This window comes from Hemitrygon akajei, chromosome 1 (genome assembly GCF_048418815.1).
Source record: "Hemitrygon akajei chromosome 1, sHemAka1.3, whole genome shotgun sequence".
Lineage (NCBI taxonomy): Eukaryota > Metazoa > Chordata > Chondrichthyes > Myliobatiformes > Dasyatidae > Hemitrygon > Hemitrygon akajei.
In genome coordinates, this window is record NC_133124.1 from 56,537,324 (window position 1) to 56,549,617 (window position 12,294).

A 12,294-nucleotide genomic window follows, 5' to 3' on the forward strand; every position below is an offset into this window, starting at 1 on the left:
CAATTGATCTATTTCTATCATATATTCCTTCTTAATTTTAGAAGTATAACTTATTATCTGACCTCTCAAATATGCCTTCATTGCTTCCCACAATATAAATTTATCATCAACTGAATGTGAATTTGTATCGAAAAAGAACTGAATCTGCTTTTTCATAAAATCACAAAAGTCTTGACGTTTTAGTAATATTGAATTAAATCTCCATCTATAAATTGATTCCTCTTTACCTATCATTATCATTGTCATTATCAAAGGAGAATGATCTGACAATATTCTCGCTTTATATTCCATATTTTTCACTCTATCTTGAATATTCGTTGATAATAGGAAAAAATCTATCCTTGAATATGTTTTATGTCTATTTGAATAAAATGAATAATCTCTTTCTTTTGGATTAATTCTTCTCCATATATCAATCAAATTTAGGTCTTTCATCAATGATAGAGTTAATTTTACTACTTTTGATTTTGTGACAACCTTTGTTGATCTATTTAAAACTGGATCTAGACAAAAGTTAAGATCTCCACCTATTAATATTTTGTCATGTGCGTTAGCCAAATTCAAAAAGACCTCTTGTATAAATTTTACATAATTTTCATTTGGTGCATAAATATTCATGAGTCCATAGTTCTGAAAAAATTTGACAATGTATAATTACATATCTCCCCGCCGAATCAATTAATACGTTTTGTATTTTAATTGGTAAATTTTTATTAACCAAAATTGCAACTCCTATCGCCTTTGAATTAAATGAAGCTGCAATAACATTTCCAACCCAGTCTCTTTTTAATTTCTGATGCTCTATGTCTGTTAAATGTGTTTCTTGTAAAAAAGCTATATCTGTTTTCATTTTTTTATTATGTATGTTAAAAATCTTTTTCTTTTTACCGGTCCATTAAGCCCATTAACATTAAAACTTTAAAAATTCAGTAAATTAGTCATTATTTTTAATTATGTTACTCCAGTCTATAATAATACCTAATCTTTCAACTTCCGTGGTATCTTGGGAAATCTTTTAAAAATTCTCCATGTTGCTATGTGTGTCCCCACCGATCATCCAGGCAGAAAGATAGAAGAAAAATAGAGTATAAAGAAAAGAACAAAATACCCCCCTACTAATGTTGTGAAAAAAAAAGAACATTACCCCCCTCTGTTGTACGGGTCATGGCGATCGCCATGATTACACACGTGAATCCCGCAGTAACCGATCCAAAGCTCCCCAGCACCCCCGCAACATAAAAAAGTATATACATAAGAAGAAAAAAAATACTATTCTCAATTAGTATTTCTGAAATTTTGCTTTTCTCCCCTGTATCATCCTTAAATGTCCATCACTTCCATTCACTGTCTCTATCTTCATCTTTAATCCATTACGCTTGGAAGTCTCTATGTGTAATTAGTGAATAAATGGAAGTTTTTGTGCGAACTCCTCCGCTTCTCGATAATCGGTAAAAAATCTTCTTTTTCCCTCCTCCAAAAAAATTTATCAGTGTTGCTGGGTGACGCATTATAAATTTATAACCCTTTTCCCATAAGGCTTTTCTCGCTGGGTTAAATTCCTTCTTTCTCTTCAAAAGGTTATAACTTATATCAGGATAAAAAAGAACTGCCTTCCCTGCTATCATCAGTGGCCCGTTTCTCTTTTTGGCACTTCGGGCAGCCGCCTTCAGGATCTTTTCTTTATCTTGGTATCTTAAGCATTTTATCAAAATTGATCGTGGATTTTGATCAGCTTGAGGTCTTGACCTTAAGGCTATATGAGGCCTTTCAATCTCAATTAGAGTTTCTCCTTCCATTTCCAATTTTTCAGGGATCCATTTATGAAAAAAATTTATTGGATCTTCTCCTTCAATATCTTCTTTAAGTCCAACAATTTTAATATTGTTTCGTCTACTAAAATTTTCAAGCTTATCAATTTTTTCCATAAATTGTTTTCTTTCTGATGTCCAGGCAGTAGTATCATCTTCCATTTTATTCATTCTTTCAACCATGTCTTCCATTGTAGTTTCCAAATCTATAATTCTCTTTTCCATTTTTTCCTGTCTTTTTGTCATTTTATCAAACATAGATAGATAGATAGATAGATACTTTATTCATCCCCATGGGGAAATTCAACTTTTTTTCCAATGTCCCATACACTTGTTGTAGCAAAACTAATTACATACAATACTTAACTCAGTAAAAAATATGATATGCATCTAAATCACTATCTCAAAAAGCATTAATAATAGCTTTTAAAAAGTTCTTAAGTCCTGGCGGTAGAATTGTAAAGCCTAATGGCATTGGGGAGTATTGACCTCTTCATCCTGTCTGAGGAGCATTGCATCGATAGTAACCTGTTGCTGAAACTGCTTCTCTGTCTCTGGATGGTGCTATGTAGAGGATGTTCAGAGTTTTCCATAATTGACCGTAGCCTACTCAGCGCCCTTCGCTCAGATACCGATGTTAAACTCTCCAGTACTTTGCCCACGACAGAGCCCGCCTTCCTTGATTACTTTTAATGCGCCTAATTTACGCATTATTTGCATCAAAGTCTTTTCTATATTTCCAGAAAAACTTTTACCTCCATCTTCGTCTGATTTTTCCAGAGAATCAGATTCACTTTCACTTTCGGTTTCAGTCGTAACTGGGATTTGTAGTTCTGGTTGCTCTCGTTTGCGCATGCTCCTTCCTTCACGTTTGCGCAGTTCTCATTGGTCTTTTTCTTTTGAAATGGCCGATGTTGCCGCAGTTTCCTGTTCTGTATCGCCGGAGGTGAAATGTACCTGAGCCCGTGGTTCTTTGGCAGAAGTGGGCCTTGATTCTGTTCCAACTTGCGTTGTCTTCACGGTAGTAGTTTTCTTAATCTTCTGTTTGTGAGGCATAACTTGAAACAATCCGGAGTAGTTTATAAGTAACTTTTAGAAAGTATTGACTAACTTTTCTTCACTTAAACATTAATTTATTGATTTTTTACGGGAGGGCTGGATTCCAGCGTCTCGCTCCTACGTCATCACGTGACGTCCCCCCCGTCTAGTAGTCTCTTAAACTTCACTAGTGTGTCTGCCTCCACCACTGACTCAGGCAGTGCATTCCACGCACCAATCACTCTCTGCGTAAAAAACCTTCCTCTAATATCCCCCTTGAACTTCCCTCCCCTTAACTTTAAGCCATGTCCTCTTGTACTGAGCAGTGTTGCCCTGGGGAAGAGACGCTGGCTGTCCACTCTGTCTATTCCTTTTAATATCTTGTACACCTCTATCATGTCTCCTCTCATCCTCCTTCTCTCCAAAGAGTAAAGCGTTAGCTCCCTTAATCTCTGATCATAATCCATACTCTCTAAACCAGGCAGCATCCTGGTAAATCTCCTCTATACCCTTTCCAATGCTTCCACATCCTTCCTATACTGAGGCGACCAGAACTAGACACAGTACTCCAAGTGTGGCCTAACTAGAGTTTTATAGAGCTGCATCATTACATCGCGACTCTTAAACTCTATCCCTCGACTTATGAAAGCTAACACACAATAAGCTTTTTTAACTACCCTATCTACCTGTGAGGCAACTTTCAGGGATCTGTGGACATGTATCCCCAGATCCCTCTGCTCCTCCACACTATCCTGCCATTTACTTTGTACTCTGCCTTGGAGTTTGTCCTTCCAAAGTGTACCACCTCACACTTCTCCGGGTTGAACTCCATCTGCCACTGCTCAGCCCATTTCTGCATCCTATCAATACCCATGAACAATTCTGATTTCCATTCTGTTTTTGAACCAACTCATACATCCCTACTCACTACAGTCTACTATGATCACGCTGCACTAAAGTGGCCCTTATTTTTATTGTTCATACTGTAATTCTGCTTGTATGATGCTACATCCCTGCGATGCTACTGAGTCATATGCAGATATGTCAATAAAGTCGACTTTTGAATATTTCGATCCCAGCTTCAGCCAAGTAAAGTAATTAGATAATACAACCATTTGGGTATCGTTAATTCATTCACCCTGTTACCATATGCAGGTTACAATCAGACACATGCAAAATGCTGGAGGAATTCAGCAGGCCAGGCATCATTTATGAAAATAAACAAACATATTCTGATGAAGCCCAAAACATTGACCATTTATCCCCTTCCATAGTTGTTGCTTGATCTTCTGAGGTCCTCCAACATTTGGTGCGGTACTCTGGATTTCCTGCATCTAAGGTATCAAGGTATCTAAGGTATGGCAGGTATGGCACATGCCCTGGGCGTCACTGAGCAGTTTCTATTAAAGTCAGAAAAGCCATCCTCGGATAGCAAAAAAAGAATTTTCTTCAGATGTATGATCTGTCTTTGATTATCATGGGTGAGAAGCACTAGGATAGCCTTATTTCAGAGCATTGTGTAAGAAGACCACGAAATGTTTCTTCACGATAAAGAAGGAAAGTGGAGCTGAAGGATGGAAGAGACAAAAGTTGGAGGTGGAGGAAGCCAAGAAGTTGAGCAAGTTCTTCATGCTCGTCTTTGAAAAATCCGGAACAAGCAGTTCGACACGTTCCATGGAGTCGCCTGCAACTGCTACAAGTTTGCTAGAATCTGAAGGTGAATCAAGTACAAATGCATCACAAGCCGAGGAGGAAGTCCAGTCAGATAAATCTGGGTATGACAAGATTAAGAGTGAGGCTGCCACAGAGAACGTGGACATAACAGGAGGGGAAGATGATGGTGGTGGTGGTGATGTTGAGTTTATTGATGAGATTTTACTTGACGAGATTGAACCTGACAACACTGAACCTAGTGAACTGAATGGTGTCATAGAGCCCCAAACTGTCATACCAGAAGTGATTGAACAGCATGGCATGGGACTTCTGAAGTTCGACAAGGATACTGGAAAAGCAATTCTGCCTGACGCGTTGAGAACAGAAATAATAAAGCTGGGTTTGAAGTATTTCCAGAATAGTGAGAGGCCTTTCCTACCAACAAATAACTGTTCAATAAACAAAACTTGATTCAAGAGGAAATTGGGAAATGGTCATAGTGAGGAAGTGACTTGCTCATGGCTGGTCTATTCCCCTTTTAAAAAGTCTGCATTTTGTATCTGTTGTCTTCTCTATTCCCAGTCAGACCATCAATCCTCTTGGAGCAGGAAAGTGGATGCAACCAGTGGAAAACACCTGAAAGGATCAGTGTTCATGAAAATGCCAAGAATCTTCAGGAATGCTTCACACAGTGGAAAGAAATGGAAAGAAATTTTGGGGGAAACAGAGGAGTTATTGACGCGGTATTTCAGTCACAGATTGAGAGGGAAAAGCAGAAGTGGCGTGTTATCTTGATGAGAATCCTTCACTGCATAAAATTCTTGCGACTCAGAACCTGGCTTTGCGAAGACACAGAGAAACACTTCAGCTAGATGATGACTCCAATGTGGGAAGTTTTCTTGGCTTACTGAAACTACTGGCCATCTTTGACCCTGTCATAAAAGAACACCTCACTCATTTGGAAAGTCATCCTGGATCCACGTCTTATCTTTCACTGGGTGTCCAGAATGAATTCATCCACATGATGGCATCCACTGTTCGCCAGAGTTTACTGAGAAGCATTCGTAAAGCCAAGTACTGTGGTCTCATGTTCGACTCGACTCCTGATCACAACGTGAGCAGATGTCAGAAGTAGTGAGGTATGTGGAAGTTGATTTTGAGAGGAAAACAGTCCGTGTTAGAGAGTCCTTCCTTGGTTTTATCTAGATAAGCCAGAAGGATTCTGAGAGCTTGGTTGAAGACATCTTGAAACAGCTAAAGGAGGACGAAATGGAGCTACAAGATTGTCGGTTACAGTGCTATGACAATACTGCTGTGATGGCTGGACACAGAAGTGGTGTTCATCAAAGAATAAGTGAGAAAAACAACCTGGCAATGTTTGTGAATTGCAGCAATCACTCACTCAACTTGGTGGGTGTACATGCAGGATACAATGATGGTCACATTTTTTGGAACCATCGAGGCTCTCTACGTGTTTTCTCTCATTCAACAGAGCGCTGAAAAAACCTGAAAAACGTCGTGCCTGTGGTTGTTAGTCGGAGTCCGAAACAGGTGGAGTGCAAGGACAGAAGCACTCCCGTCAACAAGTACCTTGAGGAGATACTTCAAGTTTTCCAGGACATGATAGACAATGAAAACGAGACCAGTGAAACAAGATGTGACGCAGGGCAGCTGTACAACTGCATGTTGAGTTCTGATTTTCTGATTTTGCTAGGATTTTGGAACTAAATACTCAATCGCATTGACTGTATTCAAAAGAGGCGGCAGGATCCTAGCATGAACTTTCATGATGCTGCCCTGGATTTGAAAGCCCTCCGAGATCATTTTTATGATGAAAGAGAAGTGTTGGTCAGTGAGTCACTCGAAGAAGGAGTCAGTCTCTGTCAAGAATGGAATATTGAAGTTGAAAGACGTCAGAGACGAAAGAAATGAATGGCTGATGATAACTCGAAAGACGCTGGGTTAACAGCTAAGGAGGAAATGGAAAGAGTCATGAAGGGAACACTCGACCATCTTCACAGAGAAATGGATGAAAGGTTCGCTTGTTTGCACGACACTGACGTCAAGTTTGGGTTCCTTCTCGATGTTGAGGGAGTTTTACAGTGCCAACAGTAATGAACTAAAGAAAAAGTGCGAAAATTTGGGCGAATTGTACAGTCCTGATGTTGATGAACAGCAGCTATATGAAGAAATTTTGGATTGCAGAATGTTGCTATCAAGGTGGGTCAACATGAAAATATCAAGACCTGAAGAGCTTATTGTTAAGTATGGAGATGAGAGCGTCTTCCCCAATCTTCGCATTGCTATTCAGATAAAGCTAACCATCGCAGTTTCCATCGCCAGCTGTGAGAGATCATTCAGCAAGTTAAAATTAATACTTTCTTATTTGAGAGCTTCCATGGGTCAAGGTAGACTCTGTGATCTTGCTCCGCTGAGTGTAGAAAGAGAAGAAACTGAAAAAACTGACTTTGATCACATCATAGACCAGTTCGCATCAGTGAAAACAAGGAAGGTGTAGTTATAATTTTCATGTAGTGCTATAATTTATCAATTAAAAGATTAACGCGCTTGACTTGTATTTTTGAGCTGATATTATGGTAAAGTTATCTAAAAGATGGGTGTCAGATGTTTGGACAGGCGCAATTTCAGTGCTTGCCATAGGCACTATTTTCCGTAGATATGCCCCTGCCTGCATCTGCAGAATATCTTGTGTCTGCAATTAGATATAGTGAATCCTGACGAAGGGTCTAGGCCCGAAACGTCGACAGTGCTTCTCCCTATAGATGCTGCCTGGCCTGCTGCGTTCCACCAGTATTTTGTGTGTGTTGCTTGAATTTGCAGCATCTGCAGATTTCCTCGTGTTTGCTTTTCCGTATATTTCCAAATTCTGACGCTATTTTGTGATTTCTAACTATTCAGAAGGCAAAATTAGCGGCAAGAGTTAACACACGCAAAATGCTGGAGGAACTCAGCAGGCCAGGCAACATCTATGGGAACCCTGCTGTTCGAAACGTCGACTGTACGTTCTTCCAGCCTGGCCTGCTGAGTTACTCCAGCATTTTGTGTGTGTTGCTCAGATTGTTAGCATCTGCAGATTTTCTCTTGTTTGCAGCAAAAGTTAACCCTTCACAAATGCTGACAGTCAATGCGAATGCAGTCATTTGGCACATGTAACATAGAAAATAGGTGCAGGAGTAGGCCATTCGGCCCTTTGAGCCTGCACCGCCATTCAGTATGATCATGGCTGATCATCCAACTCAGAACCCTTTACCTGCTTTCTCTCCATACCCCCGATCCCTTTAGCCACAAGGGCCATATCTAACTTCCTCTTAAATATAGCCAATGAACCGGCCTCAACTGTTTCCTGTGGCAGACAATTCCACAGATTCACCACTCTCTGTGTGAAGAAGTTTTTCCTCATCTCGGTCCTAAAAGGCTTCCCCTTTATCCATAAACTGTGACCCCTCGTTCTGGACTTCCCCAACATCAGAAACAATCTTCCTGCATCTAGCTTGTCCAATCCCTTTAGAATTTTATACGTTTCAATAAGATCCCCCCTCAATCTTCTAAATTCCAGTGAGTATAAGCCTAGTCGATCCAGTCTTTCTTCATATGAAAGTCCTGCCATCCCAGGAATCAATCTGGTGAACCTTCTCTGTACTCCCTCTATGGCAAGAATGTCTTTCCTCAGATTAGGGGACCAAAACTGCACACAATATTCTAGGTGCGGTCTCACCAAGGCCTTGTACAACTGCAGTAGAACCTCCCTGCTCCAGTACTCAAATCCTTTTGCTATGAATGCCAACATACCATTTGCCTTTTTCACCGCCTGCTGTACCTGCATGCCCACCTTCAATGACTGGTGTACAACATCTGCTACCATCACAGAATAACACCGTGCAACAGCAAAACTAGTTCCGCAACTGGCGTCGGACCCAGAACGCGAAGTTGCCAGACAGAACTCGCCGATTGGAAAACTAACCCAGTCAGAGGGAGGGCGGTGTAATCGGATTGGAGCGGTAACCGGGCTGGGGGCGGGAAGGGGCGGGCGGTGGCAGCGGATTGGAGCAGTAACCGGGCTGGGGGCGGGAAGGGGCGGGCGGTGGCAGCGGATTGGAGCAGTAACCGGGCTGGGGGCGCGCGGTGGCAGCGGATTGGAGCAATAACCGGGCTGGGGGCGGGCGGTGGCAGCGGATTGGATCCCGCCGGAAACAAGGAGAAAGGCGCGAGTTTCATTTCTGAAAGAGAGGGACCGAGGAAAAGTTGTGGTGTTAAGAGTTTGGAGTGAGACAGCATTGGTATAGAAATGCAGGATTTGAATGATGAGCGCCAGTACTTGCAGCATGTCAAATATATTCTAGAAAGAGGTATACACAAAGAAGACCGGACTGGCACTGGCACTCTCTCAGTCTTTGGGCTGCAGGCGAGGTACAGTCTGAGGGGTAAGTGGTCTGGGATGTATTAGCTTCGTCAATCGTGCTTTTTATATTCTGGGGAACCAATATCCTGACCGCGAGGTTTGCTAATGCTATTAGGGAGTTTAAACTAGTTTTGCAGGAAGCTGGGATCGGGAGACCCAGTTCAAAGATCGGGCCAGAAGGTAGATGTCAGGGAAGGCTTTGAAAAGCAAAATCGAATTAACAGGTATGATGGATTGGATACAAAACACAAAGTACTCCGCAGATACTGTGGTTAAATCAACACGTACAACACGCTGGTGTCAACGTTTCGGGGTGAGACCCTTCGTCAGGACTGAAGAGGGAGGGGGCAGGGGGCCTATAAAGAAGGTGGGGGAGGGTGGGAAGGAGAAGGCTGGTGGGTGCCAGGTTAAGAACCAATCAGAGGAAAGATCAAGGGGTGGGGGAGGGGAAAGGCAGGAAAGGTGAAGAAGGAATGTAAGGGGAAAGCACTATGGGTTGTAGAAGAAGGCAGAATCATGAGTGAGGTGATAGGCAGCTGGAAGAGGAGGCAGTGAAAGTGGGATGGGGGTAGGGAGATGGAGGGAATTACCAGAAGTTGGAGAATTCAATGTTCATACCAAGGGGCTTGAGACTACCCAGACAGTATATGAAGTGTTGTTCCTCCAACCTGAGTTTGGCCTCATCATGGCAGTAGAGGAGGCCACATATGGACATATCTGAATGGGAATGTGAAGCAGAGTTGAAGTGGGTGGCAACCAGGAGATTCTGTCTGTTGTGACAGACAGAGCGGAGGTGCTGACCTCAGTGGTTGGGAGGATGTTGGAGTCAATTGTTAAGGATGAACTCACAGGAAGTAGAGACACTCGTATGCATATTTCATTATTGTATCAGTTGGTTGCGCTCCAAGATGCTGATTTCTAGAACCTGCTTACTTTTTCCACTGTTAACCCTGCAATGAGTAAACACAAAGTACACTGCAGATGCTGTGGTCAAATCAACACGTACAAACAAGCTGGAGGAACTCAGCAGGTCGGGCAGCATCCGTTGAAACGAGCAGTCAACGTTTCAGGCCGAGACCCTTCGTCAGGACTGAAGGAGGGGGCAGGGGCCCTATAAAGAAGGTGGGGGGAGGGTGGAAAACCAATCAGAGGAAAGATCAAGGGGTGGTGGAGGGGAAGCAGGGTGGGGATAGGCAGGAAAGGTGAAGAAGGAATGTAAGGGGAAAGCACTATGGGTAGTAGAAGAAGGCAAAATCATGAGAGAGGTGATAGGCAGCTGGAGGAGGAGGCAGAGTGAAACTGGGATGGGTGAAGGGAGAGGGAGGGAATTACCAGAAGTTCATGTCAAGGGACTGGTAGATGAGGTGTTGATCCTCCAATCTGAGTTTGGCCTCATCATGGCAATAGAGGAGGCCATGTATGGACATATCTGAATAGGAATGTGAAGCAGAGTTGAAGTGGGTGGCAACTGGGAGATCCTGTCTGTTGTGGCGGACGGAGTGGAGGTGCTCGACGAAGCAGTCTCCCAATCTGCATCGGGTCTCGCCGATGTAGAGGAGTCCTACCTGGACTCCATTTTGTCACCCATAGTTCAGTCCCTCCCCACCTGCATCCAGGATACATCCTATGCCTTCCACCTCTTCAATATCTTCCAATTCCCCAGTCCCGACCACTTCATTTTCACTGTGGATGTCCAATCCTTATACACTTCAATTACCCATCAAGAAGGCCTCAAAGCCTTCTGCGACTTTCTTGAAAATAGACCTCACCAGTTCCCCAACATCACCACAATCCTTCAGTTGGCGGAACTGGTACTCACACTTAATAACTTCTCTTTTGGCTCTTCCCACTTTCTTCAGACCAAGGGTGTAGCTATGGGCACTCACATGGGCCCCTGCTATGCCTACCTCTTCGTTGGTTATGTGGAACAGTCTATTCTCCAAATCTAAACGGGTACTGCTCCCCAACTTTTCCTTCGCTACATTGACGACTACATTGGTGCTGCTTCCTGCACCCATGTTGAGCTCGTCAATTTCATCGACTTTGCCTCTAACTTCCACCCAGCCCTCAAATTTACTTGGTCCATCTCGGACACTTCTCTCCCCTTTCTCGATCTCTCGGTCTCCATCTCTGGAGACAGACTGTCCACTGACATCATCTATAAACCCTCTGACTCTCATAACTACCTCGACTATACCTCTTCCCACCCTGCCAAATACAAAAATGCTATTCCCTATTCCCAGTTCTTCCGTCTCCGCCGAATCTGCTCTCAGGATGAGGCTTTCAGTTCAAGGACATCTCAAATGTCCTCTTTCTTTAAGGACCGTGGTTTTCCTTCTGCCATCATCAATGATGCCCTCACCCGCATCTCCTCCACCACCCGCACTTCGGCCCTCACCCCATCCTCCCGTCACCACAACAGCGACCGTGTTCCCCTTGTCCTCACCTATCACCCCACCAGCCTCTGGATCCAGCATATTATCCTCCACAACTTCCAACACCTTCAACAGAACCCCACTGCTAAGCACATCTTTCCCTCTCTATCCCTCTCCACTTTCCGCAGCGATCGTTCCCTCTGCGACTCCCTGGTCCACACGTCCCTCCCCACAGATCTCCCACCTGGCACTTATCCTTGCAAGTGTAATTGCTACACCTCCTCTTACCACCATTCAGGGCCCCAAACAGTCCTTCCAGGTGAGGCAACACTTCACTGGTGAGTCTGTTGGGGTCATCTATTGCATCCGGTGCTCCCAGTGCGGCCTCCTCTATATCAGTGAGACCCGACGCAGATTGGGGAACTGCTTCGTCGAGCACCTCCGCTCCATCCGCCACAACAGACAGGATCTCCTGGTTGCCACCCACTTCAACTCTGCTTCACATTCCCATTTGGATATGTCCATACATGGCCTCCTCTACTGCGATGATGAGGCCAAACTCAGGCTGGAGGATCGACACCTCATATACTGTCTGGGTAGTCTCCAGCCCCTTGGCATGAACATTGAATTCTCCAACTTCTGGTAATTCCCTCCCTCTCCCTTCACCCATCCCAGTTTCACTCTGCCTCCTCCTCCAGCTGCCCAACACCTCTCTCATGATTCTGCCTCTTCCTACTACACAGTGCTTTCCCCTTACATTACTTCTTCACCTTTCCTGCCTTTCCCCTCCCCCGCCCCCACCCCTTGATCTTTCCTCTGATTGGTTCTTAACCTGGCACCCACCAGCCTTCTTCCCACCCGCCCCCCCACCTTCTTTATAGGGCCCCTGCCCCCTCCCTCTTCAGTCCTGACGAAGGTTGACTGAAAAGTTGATTGTTGGTTTCCACGGATGCTGCCCGACCTGCTGAGTTCCTCCAGCGTGTTGTAAATGATGATGGGT

The 12,294-nt window shown here is 43.8% G+C and overlaps 1 protein-coding gene across 1 annotated transcript in view; it reads left to right on the plus strand.

Annotated features, from left to right (window-relative positions):
- Window positions 1–8,734: 8,734 nt before the first annotated feature.
- The window catches only part of tyms (thymidylate synthetase), a 32,763-nt gene continuing 29,203 nt past the window's right edge, over window positions 8,735–12,294 (plus strand). Inside the window, exon 1 of the mRNA XM_073043594.1 lies at window positions 8,735–8,941. Within this exon, the coding sequence (XP_072899695.1) occupies window positions 8,806–8,941 (136 nt within the window). The 5' untranslated portion in view covers window positions 8,735–8,805. The remainder of the gene's footprint in view (window positions 8,942–12,294) is intronic.